Here is a 16058-nt window from a genome sequence, read left to right as displayed (position 1 = left end):
CAAGCGATAACTGCCCGTGACAACGTCGGCATCAAAAGCAAGTTGACGGCGATGACAATCCGGCTGCCACCTCGAAGTGTCAGAGATCGCAGGGACCCGTGCTGGCAGAAATGAGGTACCGAAAGTATGTCAAGCCAATCCAACTGCAGCATAAATCCACCTCAATCCAAGATGGCACCTTTTGCGCCGGCGAAAAGCCGATCAGGCGGCCGATTTTGGTCTGCAGGCGACCGGAAAATCGAACTTTCGGACTATTGAAGTCCGAAATATGCGTCGCGAATATGTATGCGCTTCTATGGGGTGACTGACGGTGCCTCATCGAGGTCTGAAATATCCTACTAGTCCGAATTATTATAGTCCGAATTACCCGTCGGCTACTGTAATAGAACTTAAGTTATAGGTTTTTGAAGTTGTCGTTTCAGAAATGCAAAGAAAATTGTTATCCTGTTCCTGATATGGCAGCTTCAGTACCCTATAACTCGAGTTCTATGATAGGCAGGATGATAATTTTACCCTTATTGCATTCCTTGGTATCAAGAGAACCCAATGGCATACATTTCAGCGAGTTTCTTGCAGCAAATTTTCTCCAAAGCTCTTTGCAAAATACATGCATAAATATTACATATGTGCCCAAGAAATTGTTTTACATGAAATTAAATGACATATTTAGATTCAGTGCACGAAAATACACGTTTCCTGAAGATTTCATAATTATGTCTACATTAATAAAATTTTGTTTTCAAGACCAGGCTCCCCCCTTAAGGGTATGATGCACTAGCCTTAGTGGGTTAATTCCCATATATGCAGAATTAGTCATTCTCTACTTCACATTCATAGATAGCTGGGAAATACCACTCCAGGGCCCTGCGGTGGCTGGTGCTGCCACGGGTAATGCTTGTGGAACCTAGGTTGCTCTTCCCGAGCAACCTCAATGTCACGGAGAGAGGCTTCGGATAGACAAACATCGGCGAAGTTTGGGAAGGGGGTTTTAGTTCTTGTGCACTAAAAATAACGGATGATTTAACGTGGTTAGGCCAAATGCGAATTAGGTGCGCTCACACTTTGGTTTTTACTTCAGTTTCAGTTCGAAGTGCAGTTTAAGAGGGCAATGCGATAGCGATGTGTTCTTGATCCATTGCGCACGGATGGAAGTCGATGGAGGTGACTACATCCAAAGCACAGCCCGAGAGACTGGCAGTTAAACTCCTGGTATGTTCGGCTGCGGCGGTGACATAGTGATCTAATGCAGTGGCCAGCGAAGCGCATTTTTTCATGCTGCTGCGGGTTCGAAACCCACTCATGCCCATAAAGTGTTTTGCATAGCTGACCATATAGACAAACAAGCATTCAGACATATAGACAAACAAGCATTCAGACATATAGACAAACAAGGCTTCAGACAAACAAGCATCGGTGAAATCTTAGATTGGGGGTTTCAGTGCTAGCGCCTGGAAGTTTTCAAATTTGATGTTAAAAAGTTTAAAGCTGTGGCCTTCACCGGTCTGGTTTCCAGGTTCCGCAGCCACATGGGACAGCCCAATGACGTGAGCCTTCAGCAGCAGCAGATGTTTGAGATGCTGGCCGACCCCGACATGTTCCTCCAGCGAACAGAAGAGCAGTTGCGGGCGGGGAGCCTCAACCCTGACCTGCACAGGGAGCTCAAGGCAGAGCTGGAGAAGATCTCCCAGTTTCGCAAGTCCCAGCCGCAGTCGCCTATTGTGGTAGGCTGTGCGCCGCATATGTGCTATTGTGTTCTTCCTCTCTCTCCTATGCTTGTACCTATTTTCTTTCTGTGGTGTTATTTTTGAGCTTGAACATGTCCAGATGACTGACGATGTTAATGGATGCGCAGTGAACGTGGCACTTATTCCTTCTGCAGCCTCATGGTTGGCAAGGGGGACCTTCTGGACCACCTGGGTTTCCAGCTTGGAATCAACATGCTTTTGCTGGCGTGGGCAAAGGTATGGCAGACTTGGACTGCAGCTGGGGCTGCTTCTGTGCTGCTCTGATATGTGAACGAGCCATGGTTATAGCCTTGCACTTGTGATTGTGAGCCCACTTATGCTCAGTATACTTAGTTGCATTGCAAGCTAGTTGTCAAAAGCAACTCATTGGTATATGCAGCAGTGTAGGCCACCGTGCAGCTAATGATCGGCAGGCTATGACCTGCAAGCTTGGTGGGCATGACTTGGTACTGACCCAAGTGCTTGTCAGAGAAATGGATGTCTAAGTGATGAGGAAAACTGCAGGTTGTTAGGCTATCAGCCTGAAAGTTGGGCAAACAGTTGAAAATGAAAGGAAAGAATTGTATATTGAAAGGAGTAATATGATCTCTTGATCTCCGACCCACCATGAAAAAAAAAAAATTGCGGGGCTCTGTGCACCCCTTTTCACCATGGCCAGTTTTTCACGATTGAAGAGGACGGAAAAGATTGAGATGCTTGCATATTTGTTTGCAATAAATGGCCATCCTTGGAGAAGAGTTTTTGGTGCCTGTGTGCTTGCTGCAGCGAAGTCCGAAGTCAACTAGTGCTTGTTTAACCTGAGGCTCAGTTGATGTATACTGACAGGTCTTGCATATGAATGATCATGTAGTTCTGCTATGATGCACACCAAGGTGTCTCTATTTGCCAATGCACAGTAGTGAATAGCCCAGTCAGAACTGGGTAGAAAGAAAGAAGTGAAAGAGGATATTACTGGCTCTCCTTGGCTTGGCTAGGGAGTGAGGCAGAACATTTCTGGTTACCCTCAGGTCCTCAAGAGTTGCCCCCTCCAACCTTGTTGGAGCCCGCTCCAGCTGTGGGGACCATTCGCGTCGACACCAAGATGCGCAAAGTGCAGTTTGTGGACGACGTTGCTGTGGTACTCATGGATGGCAGCGAAACACGGCAGATCACGTTCAAGGGACCACCAAAGCACGTCTTCGTTGACGACATAGTGAGTTATCCTGCTTTTTTTTTGCACTGACTGCAGCTATGGCTGCTGGCAGAATGCTTGGGCGTGCTTTATAGAGTATAAGGTTTGGCTCTTTAAGCAGGCAAATATGGAATGGTAACTAATGAAGCAGTAATCAAAGTGCCTATTCAAGTGGTACTAGATGAAAGGGTACTTGATTCCTGTTGGACGTAGCACTTGCCAAACAGGTCTTGTAACTGAGGGATAGCAACAGTGTTTTTGCTTTTGTTGCTGCTTACATGCTAAGGTTGGTGGTGGTGGGTGGTGGTGCTGTTGGGATTTGTTCTTTACTCTCTATGCACGCTGTATAAGCTCATTGATTCAGGGGACAGAAAAAACAAAACATCTGGCTTACCTAGTGCATAAACTAAAATAAATGCTAAATTGAGTTATTACTATACATCCTTGTCTTTGAAATACTGTTTTGCTAATTGCACAAGAAGATGCTTAATAGTGCACTTTTTAAGACAATGGCCTGTCCTGTGAAACTTTTGGGAAAGGGCCGCCTTTGCAGCCACTTGCAACACAGTGCAGCAATGGCTATGCTCTACATGTAAGCTGTCTGCGTTGTTGGACATGCAGGGCTTGTCAGTGCACAGGTCGTCATTGATTTCCTGATGATGGTCAGGAGACTGGCTGATAATTCACAGCTGCTTCTGTAATGTGTGCATAGTGTTTTTCAAGAAGGCCACTAGAGTAACTTGCAACGCTCATATACATGATTCAGCATGGCAGAGCTGTATTGCACGCACACACACAGCCTTGTCACATGTGAACAGAGAGCAGTGGAACTGCGCCAAGTGCAAGTTGATAAGAAATGTGCGATCACTTAGAGCCACTGCTGCTAGAAGGGCATTTGGTCAGTGTGACAGCACTTGCAGCTCCTTTTTCTGCTGGATGAGTTCAGCTGGTATGCGTCCAGCTGCCTCTGAATAAACAGAAGTTAGGTGTCACAGACAAGCAAGCATGCTTGATGGGACTGTGCAGGCGGTAAAAATTGCTGAATTGGTTGGGGTTGAATTCATGAGCTTGGTCTATTTTCTGCTTGAGTGGTTTGTTTTGTGCATTTTGCTGTGTATGCTTTTGCCTTGGCTACCTTGTCGTGAAAGATACACTTTTGCTTGTTGGTTTCCTTGACATTAATTTTGCTTGCTTTTTATTCTTGGGTGCCTTGCAGAATGCCTCCTGTAATTACTTTTTTGTTGTGGATGTGAAAAACATGTGCATTGTGAGAGGTTTGGTGGTCTTGGGTCGCAGCTGTATGCAGTGCTGTGTGTGTGGCTTGCTAGTTTCGGTTCTTATCGCTTGTTTTGGATTTGCAGCTGTGATGCAAATGAAAGAGACGGTTGGTGTGGGAACACTGGCTTTTGGGCTGTGTCAGTACGGAAGACAAAGCGTGCCTTCCTGCTTGTTACCCCCCCTGCCCTTTCCCTTCCTCAGTGCATGGCCAAGACGTCTTGGCTGCCTTTTTTCGCGTTCTGTTCTGTTCTCTTTTGTGCATCGTGGTAAGTGTTTAGCACAGCAGTACCTTTAGTTCTCAGTGTTCATAACGCCAACATTCGTATCCAATGAGAAGCTGTTACAGCACGCAAAATTGGGAGTGAACGGCAAGACTGCCGCAAGGCCAGTGTAGGAAAACTTGGCTTTGGCAGTTCTCATGAGTATTATGAGCTGGATGCAGCACTTATTTGCAAAGGACAAAGCACAGGACAGAGCCAACAGGTTTGGTCTATAGGGACTTCAGACATTTGTGACACCAAATTATGTACTTTACTGTAACTCTTTTGTGTTCTCTTTATGGAGTAATGCACATAAAATTGTTTATTTTTACATTCAATGTGGGGCAGCCTGGCAGATTTTTGTGCTGTGATGCAGTCATTGAAGCAGATGTCTACCAGTTTTCCAGGAATTCTAGGTTGGGGGTTGCACTGCAAGAGCTTCAGTCACCCATATGTTGGTTTAGGCCTAGCAGGACACAGCACACTGGTGGAAACTTTTTACATTTTAAAATTTGTTAGGTTTGTGGTAAAGCCAGAATGCTCCCTTAATGCCAGCGCTTGTAGCAGCCTCTCACTTGGTTTGTACATGCTGCATGCACTTTTGATCTGTTCATGTTGGAATTATATTTTAGTGTAGTGATTTGCAGAGAAAAGCTTTTCAGTCATCAGTAATGGCTTCTTGTTCGCATATTTTACTTCATGGGGGAGTAAAAAAAAAGCCCTTTGTCTTTTCTTCTATTGGTTTTTCTCTTTGTTCCCCTTCCCCACCCGTTTCTTTTCTCTTTACTGAAGCTTTCTTCGGTACTTGTCTCTGAAGACTTATAACTATTATGAAAGCATTACACTGATGTGCTAAATACTTCCAGGATGTTGTAATTGTTTCTGACAGTGGTCGCTCAACTTGCACAGTAGTAAACTTTTGGTCCACAGTTGTTGAGGAGTGCCACCAGAAATGTCTGGTCACCAACAAAGAGCTGTCAGCAGACTGTGCAAATCATATCGGAGTAGGGTCGCCGGTGCTTTGTAGTGGTAATTCTCTCCTGCCATATATTTGCTGTGCTGTATCCCGTAACCTAACATTAGCATGAAATTCCCTTCCTGTTCTAACTACAGAGGCTTGGAAACCAATTTGTTTGCTTCGGACGTCCTGGTCCCATGCCCAACAATTGTTCCACTTGCTTCCTGTCTGTTAAGAGTACTTGGTGTGTGCAAATAGTGAAATAATTGAAATGGGTACGATTTATTGTGGAAAAATCAACTGCAAATATTCATTTGAATGCTTGATATCTTCTGCTGTTTAATATATCAAAAAATCATGAGAGGGGGGCCAGGCCTTGTTCATAGTGGAGGAGGAGGAGGAGGAGGGACTTTAATGGAACAGGATTGTTCATAGTGGGGTAATGTGGTTTACAAATGGAAGTAGTGGGAGCACATTTAGCTGGACAGCATTGAGGTGGGCAGTTCTTGTCCCTGTGCCTACAACAGATAATGAACCACCTATGACCAAATGCACGACGAACAGGTTTACTGTGTAATCAAGAAATGGCTGTTGATGGCCTCGAACGAGAGTGTGCTTAATGCTGATATGCAACAGTGGTGAGCACCCCCCCCCCCCCCCTGCAAGTGAAGAAAGCATTGGGCACAATAATCATGTGTGCCCAAGTGATAGGCCAGAATGCCTCTAGGTACACCTCTTCCTTCTTTTGTTCCCCCTCTCCACTGTAGACTACCAGGCCAGAGAATGATATTTTTGGGCCAACCTCTCTCTCTGGAGGCACTGAATGCCAGATCTTGACTTATGTATAATCAAATTACGACAAAGATTTAATTCATATTTGCGCACCCCAAAGCATAGCATTAAGTGATGTTAAATTTATCTGTTTGGTCGCACTATTGAAACGAGTTGACAGAATCTAACAAAAAGCAATTGTTGGCCATTGTGGTATGCATTATATTCATCCAGATGTGTTATTAGTTAGAATTAGTGCAGAGACGGTCTGCAGCTGTGTGTAAAGAAAGATTGAGTGCAACAGGTTTTCTTATTTGCAGGTTTTATGTCGGGATACGACTGATTGCTCATTCACGCCTGCTTCCAAGAATTACTTTTTTTCCTCTCTCTCTCTCTCTTTCTCTCTCCAGGAGCCCATCGCTTTGCCATTTGATGGCACAGTGAAGGAATTTGTGTCAAAACGGACCGGAAAGAAACGCACCCTCAAATTTGGAGCTCCACTGCGTGAGATCTTTCTGGATGGCGTGCCCTACAGTGCACAGTTTGACAACAGTCCTATTGCGATAAAAACTGCTGATGGTGAAGTGCATGTGATCAGACTTGAGCCACCGCCTCCAACTGTGGATATTGAGAAACGGCCGCCGGAGCACGTACTCCGTGCCCTCAACCTGCACCCCGAGAAACTGGCCGATACAGACTCAGATTTACGCACCCTGCCGGCTGAACCAAAGGTTTCCAGTGCTGATGGTGAAAACAGCATGGACATTGATATGCGGTTGCCAGCAGCTGAAGCAGCGAAAGATGTCGACCTGAGGAAACGCGGCGACATAGAGGAAAGCGGTGCACCGTGGAGTAGTCCGCAACAAACAGGTGTAGGAGGAGGAGGCTGGGGCCAGTCGCGGCCTCAGCAGCCCGAAAGTGGCTTTCAGCAGAGAGAGAGCAAAGAGAGTGGTGTAAGTCAACCGACCCTTGGCCCACTGTTGCATTGCTTTGTTCTGGATGGAGGCTGGGTGCAAGCATACTGGCTTTTGAAAGCCAAAGTCGATTTCACTGCTGTTGCTGGAGTGCTGTGTACTGCAATTAAATGGATCTTTTATGTAGGTTTTGATGTGGTGGATGTGTGGTTTCTGGTAGGAAGCCCTCTTGTGGTTGAAAAATGCATTTTTCAAATGAGTGCGTTGTTACCAGAAAATTCCAGAAAAACTATCTGATACTCACCTTGATTCTCTAGTAGTTACATTCTATTGCTAGATTTTAAGCAGCTTTACCACAGCCATCATTTACCTGTCATCTGATATGCAAATACTGGATGTGTAGCCCTTACACTCATACTAAATGCCCTATTTCAGCAAAAGTTGCCCTTTTCAAGTCGCTTGTTCAAATGAGTGCCCAGTTTGGCCCTGGAATTGTAATGTCATTTTGGGGCCAATCAAAAGCTCGAGCTTTGAACAGAGTATGAAGCTGGACACAGAGAGACGTCTAACTCCCCACCTCTAATCCTTCTTTCAGTTATGCAGTACACTCCGTTTGTTCAAATCTCACTCCTTTTATGTATTGTTCAACTGAAGTGTGCTGGCTTTGGGCGTTTGTGTTGTGATGTGCAGCAAAGAATGCACCTCGAAGTTTCACCACACGACGGGAAGTATGAGCCATCAATGCATATCACTGCTTATGTGTTCTAGATTGTTTCACACAGTGGAATCTCAATGAAAGAGCTTGTAAGTACTTTGAATATGGCAATCAGTGCTGGTAAGGAAATCACGTGCACGAGTGGTTTTTGCTATATTAGTGCAGTGACCAGGCTGCCGTTCAAGAAATAGCTGCGTTTTCACAATCATCCACATGTCAAGGTTGCGCAGTAGATGGAAAGGGCTGATGCATCATAGTTATGCTCAGAACTGTAGTCCACACATTATTACAACACTGATTTGGGCTCACTTGTTCTTAAAAGAGTGGCTTTTTGGCCCAGTTCACATTTCATTCTCTCTAGAGTATGGACAGTTTGGCTGTCACACAATGCTAGCAATATTGAGCTGGCAGCTTGCCTGTGGTTTATGGTTGGTCAGGTCTGTATTATCTTACTCTGGCATGTTTTTCAGTGTTCTGATGTTGAAGGCCACCCAATCGTCTTGCCTCTGCAGGGCTGGGTTCGGTACGGCAGTGCTTCCGAAGAACGCACAGCTGTCAACAACAACTGGTTGCAGCAGCCTCTTGGCCAGCCGCAGCAAGATCCTGCCATGCGGCAACCATGGCCTCAGGGTCCTGGAGAGTGGAACAGCAACTTTGGGTGAGCTGCCGCATTCTGTGTTCTCATTTAGTCTCATATTTAATGCAACTGCTTGGAGCATGTGTTTGGTGTGTGCGGTATAATATGGAGGCACTACATGCAGCACCAGTGGCGCAGTCCAATATATATATGGGAATCAGCCAACATTGAGCAGATTTCATTTGGGGGAGTTGACATCCACCAGAGGGCTGTGCACCTATTGAGCTGCAGAGGAAGGCTGTACAGTCTTCGCAGAAACTTTCAAAGTTGAAGAAAAATTTGTCCTGGCCCAGGCTTGGACCAGGTACCCCTGCCTGTCGCTCTACTTACTGTATTTACACAATTGTAATGGTAAGTCGACTCGAATGTAAGTCGACCCCCCCCACCCCCCCCCACCCCCACCCCCCCCGCCCCCACATCACATTTCAGAAAAGAAAAAAAAAAACTTGGAGGTCGTTTGCGCTTGGCCTTTAATAAAACAACACGATAGCACATTCCAAAACGAAAATTGTATTGTTCACTGGACTACTCGTCCACACTTGTGCCATCGTCTACACTAGCGCTGCCATCGTGACTGCTGCTGCGGTCCGGCAGCTTGTCGTTCTAACATCGTCTTATGAAATCCCGCACTTTGCAAACAGCCACATCACGACATTGCATGGAACAGCTGAAAATTTCACCTCGCTGCAGCCGCCACACCTGTATCATCCATTGCGGACGTCGAACTTGCGATCCGGCGCGCAGTTGTTCGTTTCTTCGGCATAAAGAATGACAGCCACTTGAATGTAGCTGTGAACGAGCGCCGGTCGCTTACCGGACCGGGAGCATAAATGATGAAGCTTGCATTAAAAACTTGTGAAACGCGGCCGGCAGTAGTCAAATGCGTCACAGCCAAAGAGAAACTACGCGTGAGCGATGTCGGCTCTTCCGTCGGCTATTGACACTCCCCGGTGCCACTGCGGTTCTGAGTGGCAGTGCCGCCACGATTGGAACAGCGGCCCTTCCATCAACTGTTAACGGTCCCTTAAGCGCCATGTGCACGGTTGAAAGTAAACAAAAAATAAAACTTAGACGACGCCTATTACGAGTAGAACAGGAATGCGTTATCGGGCCGCCGCCGCTTATCAGCTGCCGCAATCTGTGGCCGTGTGTAGGGAGTGGGCTGCTGCTGCCTTGCTGCTTATCAACAGCCATCATCGGCCACTGTGCGCTGGGTGGGGATGCGGTTTTGCATATTGACATAGCAGCTGCTCAAGGCCAGCAGCAAGAGCGATGCGATGGAGCCGCACAGCGAAAATACAACCACGCTGTAGCGTGCCTGATATCTCGTTTGTCTCGTCTTTATTTATGGTGCGATGCTTTGGGTTATATTTTAAATCGACCCCCCCCTTCCCCCGCTTCGGATTTTCAAATTTTGAAAAATAGGTCTGCTTATAGTCGTGTAAATACAAATGCGGTAGTTGACCAGGACAGCTAGCAGAGAGCAGTTAGAAGTCGAATTGATCAGCATCTCAAAGCAGGGCATAGTTATTCCAATTTGTTTAGGGGAATCTCCAAAGGCGGAGTAGATTTAAATTAAGGGGGTAATTGGTCCCTTAACTGGCACTACTGCTGCTGTCAAGGGATAGAGGGCACGTGGTCATGACTTTTAAGCACTAAAAGCCATTTGGCTAGGATAGTAGCATGCTGCCGTGGGCTCGCTAGCGACACTCTTTATAAAAGTGGGTGGCCTGCATTCTGGCTGGCCTTGTGTTACGGTTTGTTGCTGGTGAGGTGAGCAAGCACAGTCTGCAAGCAGGATGGCACAAGGCCATATAGGGTTAACTGAAAGAGAGAAGGGTTAACAACCAACAGCCATATGGTTGACAGTGCCATGAGACTCTTAAGGGGAAGGTGGGTGGGTGGAAGCAGTTTTCATGGTTTCAACATGCTATTTTCATTCTTTGCACCGTATAACTTGTCTTAATGGTTGTTCATACACTCCTAGTTGAGACACTTGAGCAATAGCGGTTTCAGGATGTCACTTTCAGCTTCCACTTTTAGTGCACATTCTTGTTTGTTGTTAGGTAAAAATTCTCAGATTTAAGATTATAGCAGGCATATTATAGCAGGCATGGATGGCTTCTTTTTAAGCATAATGATGTTGGTGTCATTGCAGACATTGCAGAGTACGCATTAGGTCTCCTCGATTTGGCTGCACTTTCTGTGCCAGTTCAGGAGGTGCAGCACTCTCGTACTCGATTTGACAGTGCAGCTAGTGCCACATGCACTTCGGCACTTGATTTGACTTCGTGCTGCACGGGTTCTTCTGCACTTCTGCAGTAGCCTCTCGGCGAGTTCTCGTTCCATGTAAATAGTGCAAGGTGCTTGGCGTGGTCTCCGCGGCCAAGCTTGTTTTAATGAGCAGTGTTGATACCATAGCTGAGACGGCTGCATACTCGTGCTAGACGTGGCATCTGCGCTGCGCCCTCACCAAACAGCTGAAATGACAGCGCATGTGTGTGTGTGCACGTGTAAGCGACTGGCTGGCATGGCGAACTGCTTATGCATGGGTTCTCATCTTTCTATCCAGCCTCGCACGTTGCTTTAGACCGTTTCTCCTTTGGGTGCAAATATTATTACTACACACAGCACGATGGAACATTTCCATAAGAGCAGATGGTGAAATGTGTTTTAATACGTGGGTGATAACAACGTGTGTTAAGACTCACCTTCGACATCAGTACCTCCGCTTACAGCAGCGAGTGGCATTGCGGTCGCCTGCCTGCCAGTTAGTCTCTGATAGTCACTCCGTCGTCATCATCCGCCGAAAATGAATGTGAGTTGTTGAGTTCAAAAATAGTGCAAGTTATCAGGCAACTCTTTCCTTCTGTAATTGGCGGACAGCTGCAGTCACTTTTTGATCGAACGGCAACAGCTTAAATCACTTGTATAAACTGTAAAAGGTCGTCTCGAGCGGAAGTCCGAATAACCTCTCGAATTCTAAGTTTGTTGCCTCTTCAAAGTACCTGTTGAATCGGTGATGGTTGACCGGCCTGCGCCACTTTGCACAACTCAATGGAAAGGACGGTGTCAAATTCACCATTCACCACTTTTGGAATTAACAAATCTCATGGCCACTCCACGAGATGCAACACTTCAAACAAATGCATAGCATTCAATACAGCTAGCACAATCCCGCACATATGTCAGACCACGCAACAAACACCAACACACGGCTGCAGCAGACGAATATTTCTGCACTTTTGCACTCAGATTTGGCTGCTGTCAGGCTACACTCGTGCCGCAAGAACTGGCTCTGCACTGGCACGGTACTTTTGTGAACTAGTGCAGAAAGGGCAGCCAAATCGACAAGACCTATTATGTGGGCTATTAGCAGGTCACATTGTTTCAAGGGGGATTCTGGTTCTGTTTGCACAGCAATGACTTCATGGCGGTTCATGGCATGCCAGGAGTGGGCCCGGGTAGGAGGGGCAATCAGCAGCCGGGTTTTGGCGGCAAGGAGTACCCCTCTTACTTCCGTGAAGACTTCCCCCAGCCACAGCTGCACCCTCATCATATGGGGTAAGCCACATGTTCAAAATCAGTAGGGATGAACATAGGCGGAATGCAGTGAAAAATTGGCACCTTGTAAAGGAGTTTCTTAAAATCATTAAGGAACCCGTGTCGCGTAAAAGTCGGCGTCATTGTCGATGCTGACGTCTGTTGTCGGTGTTGTTGACCGTGAGCAAAAAACCCCAGAAGAAATCCCCACAGAAGCATTTGTCACAGGTTCTTATGGCGTCCTCACAACCTGCCCACTGGACCACCGTGGCAGGTGGCGCTTAAATTAATTATTTACTTATTTATAAGAGGTTGCTTGGGAAGAGCAACCATACAAGTCCCTCCTGTGGCAGCACCTGCCATCGCAGGGCAGTGGCACATTATTTCGATTGTTTAGCTGCTGCACTGCCGTGCCTGGAGTGGTATGAGGACTCCCCTGGGATTTACGAATGTAAAGTAGAGAATGGCCAATTCCGCATATATGTGTATTAATGCCATTACGTTGCATTCGGAAAGCAGAGCTTTAGTGTCCCCTCTAATTTTGGTGTCATGCTGATGTGTTGTCAATATTATCAGTTAGTTGCTTGCTGCTTAAACATGTTTAAAAGAAAGCAAGGAGCAGTGACAGTGCTCTTCCTTAAATATTAGCAGTAGTTCTGCCAAATGTGCCAAATTTTGACTTGCAGTGGTGGTTATAGTAACTGTGTGATCGTTAGCAGGCCTTCATTGTTTAGTGCGCGCTTTCTTCATGTCTGTCCACAGGGTTGGGGAGGTTCGGCCAGGCTTCTTGCAGCCGCAGTACCCATGCAACAGGCCACCTTTTGCTCCTGGAGAACCTGGTGGAATTCCCCGCCTTGGGGGACCACCACCACCCCCACAAGCCTTGCTGGGCCCTATCATGGCTCCTCCACTGCCATCCATGGCCACCCGACCACACCTAGTGGGGCCGGACGCACCCCCCCGACCGCCTGTGTTCATGGTGGCGTCGGGGCAACCACAGCCAATGCAGCAGCCAACCATGCAGCCACCAATGCAGCAACAGGCTATGCAGCCACCAATGCAGCAACAGGCTATGCAACAACCAGCCATGCAGCCAGCCTTGCAGCAGCCAGCCTTGCAGCAGCCAGCCTTGCAGCAGCCAGCCATGCAGCAGCCGGCCATGCAGCAACCGACCATGCAGCAGCCGACCATGCAGCAGCCGACCATGCAGCAGCCGTCTATGCAGCAACCGGCCATGCAGCAACCGGCAGTGCAGCCAGCAATGCAGCAGCCACCGGCCATGCAGCCACCAACCATGCAGCAACCGGCCATGCAGCAACCGGCCATGCAGCAACCAGCAATGCAGCAACCGGCAATGCAGCAACCGGCAATGCAGCAACCGGCAATGCAGCAACCGGCAATGCAGCAACCGGCAATGCAGCAGCCAGCAATGCAGCAGCCGCCGCTCCAGCCAGGCATGGCACCAGCAATCACACTGCCTAGTCCATTCCCAACTCAGATTGAAGGCTCTGCACTACAGGCACCTTCACAGGGTACGATGTGGCCTTTGAACATTTTTTGCGTAACTTTCACAATTGTTGTTTTGAGTGTATGACATATTGCCAAATGGATTTAGTGCACTTGTCTCTGATGCAAGGTTGAAGGTATATTTACCGATAAGGGGGGACATGGGTCTTTGTGGCCGAAAAATTGCGAAAAAAATCAGTTTTTCATTTTTGGATTATTTGTGACCGTGAGGTCATTCTCTATATGTGGGTGAAGTTTTAAAGCAGGGAAACCCATAGTTTTTAAGAAAAAGCCTTAATAACATGAGTATTCTGACCGAAAATCTCGCGAAAGTACCTCAAAAATGATCATTTTGTGCCGTGCACCATTTTCAAATGACGCGCCGGAAAGCCGCCATCTTGGTCTCGTTTGAAAGAGCGCGTCTTCCTCTTTCTTTCCATCGGAGCTGCGCGCGCAGCGTCACCTTGTTAACTGTGAAAAAGAAAAAAAGGAAAGACGGAATCTTGCTGTGCCATTGGTCATTGCCCGTCACGTGCCAAAACTGACGCAGCTCATTGGCCCGCGCCATTTTGTTAGGGTCCGCACTGCTGACGGACGCGACATCATTTTGAAAAAGTCTCAGCCTGATTTATGAAGCGAGCCATGTCTCCACCGTACCGAAAGTTCCGCAGTGCTCACAAGTTCGGTAAAAGGCGTAAAAAGCCTTCTAACAAGCAAAAGGATGCAGTGGAAGGTCGTCCGGGCGCTCTCGAAGGAGGTGATTGAAGCGAGACAGTGGAAAGTGTCGCAACGGGCGTCTCAGCGGCCGATTCCGATGACACGGGTGGCCGCCAGCAACGAATGCGCATCGACACGACGTTTATGAGCCCCCAAGACTTCGAGCGCTACAAGAATGAGCTGGCGCCCGAATTTCAGAGCTCTCTTCTGTATCTGTGACCGAGTGCAAGCTGCACTCTTCGCACTGAGAGAGGCGACACGGGCCTGGCGCCAACAGCAGCGGCAATGTACACTATCGTCGATCTGTCAGCAATCAACCGGCTGCTCGCAAAAACCGTGTGCCGGCAATGCGGTGGCGACGTGTCCATCTAGAAAACACTCGCGAATACGGTGTTGCTGTACATTTGTGCTTGGAGTGTTCTGTTTGCGGCGATGTCGTGCGCGAGTGGAGTTCCCAGCGCCTACCTGGAAGCGCAAAGTGCAATCCCTTCTAGGTAAACATTCTTGCTGCCCGGGCTGCGCCAACTACAGGGAACGACCGAACAGCACTGAATTGCTTTTTTCAATCATGCGAATCTCCCATAAGGGTCTTCACAACAAGACCTACCAAGCACACCTCAAGTCCAAGTTGAAGCCTACCGCGACACCAGCTACTGGAAGTGTGCTGACTGATTGTGCTTCCTCAGTGAAAGAACTATACAGAGGACTCAGTTTCGACAATCCTGGAAGTGTCGCAGTCTGTTTTGATGGAACTTGGATGACGAGAGGGCACCAGTCGCACATTGGCGTGGGCTCTGTCATAGAGCTTTTTTCAGGTTATGTGTTAGACTATGTAGTGCTGTGCATCTAATGCCTTGGCTGCAAAAATGCACCTAAAAAGGAGCACCCCCAGTACAACGCATGGAAGGCATAGCATGTGTGCCAAAAGAATACAAATTTAAAATATGGGCAGATGAAGGTGGATGCAGCTCTGATGCTCTTCTAAAGATCAATCGATTTGCACGGCCTGCGCTACACCACAATGCTCTGCGATGGAGATAGCAAGCATTTTCATGCTTTAGATGAAGCAAAGGTACAGTCGAGCCCACTTATAACGAACATGAGCGTAACGTGTCCGTTCGTTATATCCCGTAGTTCATAGTAAGTGGACTGCAGCTTTAAAGGCAGTTGCTTGTCAAAACACAAAATTTTTTCTTTGCGAAAAAGTCCGTGATGGACGTCTGTTTTTGCAGCGCAGATCCTATTAGGGAGGTTTCCAGCTTATTTAAAGCAGAAGCGTTATCTTCGCCGAGGCCCTTGGCACAGACAAGTTGTCTGAGGCTCTCTATGCAGCCCATTGCTGCAGGCACGCTTATAGGTGCTGGCTCCGAAGTTTCATCCTCATCCGATTCCTCCGCGTCACTCTCGTCCCGCAATTCAGAAACGATGCCCTCGTCCGTGTATGGTTCCGCGGTGTCGGCATCGTCATCGACAGAAAATAAAATCATTCCAACCAATGTCATGACTGCCATGTCTGAGTCGACGACGTGCTGCCACAAATCGCCGCCAGTCTGGTCATCTTCCGAAGCATCAGGCTCGGCATCAGACACTGTGTCGAAGAAGCCAACCTTGCGGAAACAGTTCTGCACGCAAGTGGCTGTCATCTCCGCCCAGGCCGCTTTCATCATCTCTATTGCTGAGTACAATGGAAATCAGCACGGTGTCCCCGTCCGCCATCTCGAATTACAACCAGGGCTCGAAATTTTTACAAAGCCAACGAAACGTCCGCACCGCAACAAGAGTGACAAAATCGCGTGATGGGGTAGGCGCGCAACGTGCACAAGCGGAAATCAAGCCAATCAGG

General features: G+C 47.6%; 1 protein-coding gene across 6 annotated transcripts in view; it reads left to right on the top strand.

The window, feature by feature from the left end:
- Positions 1-16058, top strand: part of LOC144128656 (uncharacterized) — a 44545-nt gene that overhangs the window by 16029 nt on the left and 12458 nt on the right. For all 6 annotated transcript variants that reach the window (XM_077662228.1, XM_077662227.1, XM_077662232.1 and 3 more), the window contains exons 10-16: positions 1514-1721; positions 1880-1961; positions 2753-2937; positions 6594-7136; positions 8325-8470; positions 11870-12013; positions 12755-13524. In XM_077662228.1, the coding sequence (XP_077518354.1) occupies positions 1514-1721; positions 1880-1961; positions 2753-2937; positions 6594-7136; positions 8325-8470; positions 11870-12013; positions 12755-13524 (2078 nt within the window). The remainder of the gene's footprint in view (positions 1-1513; positions 1722-1879; positions 1962-2752; positions 2938-6593; positions 7137-8324; positions 8471-11869; positions 12014-12754; positions 13525-16058) is intronic.

The sequence above is a fragment of the Amblyomma americanum genome, chromosome 4 (genome assembly GCF_052857255.1).
Source record: "Amblyomma americanum isolate KBUSLIRL-KWMA chromosome 4, ASM5285725v1, whole genome shotgun sequence".
NCBI lineage: Eukaryota > Metazoa > Arthropoda > Arachnida > Ixodida > Ixodidae > Amblyomma > Amblyomma americanum.
Note: the sequence above shows the minus strand (reverse complement) of the source record. Positions and strands in the feature narration are given on the sequence as shown.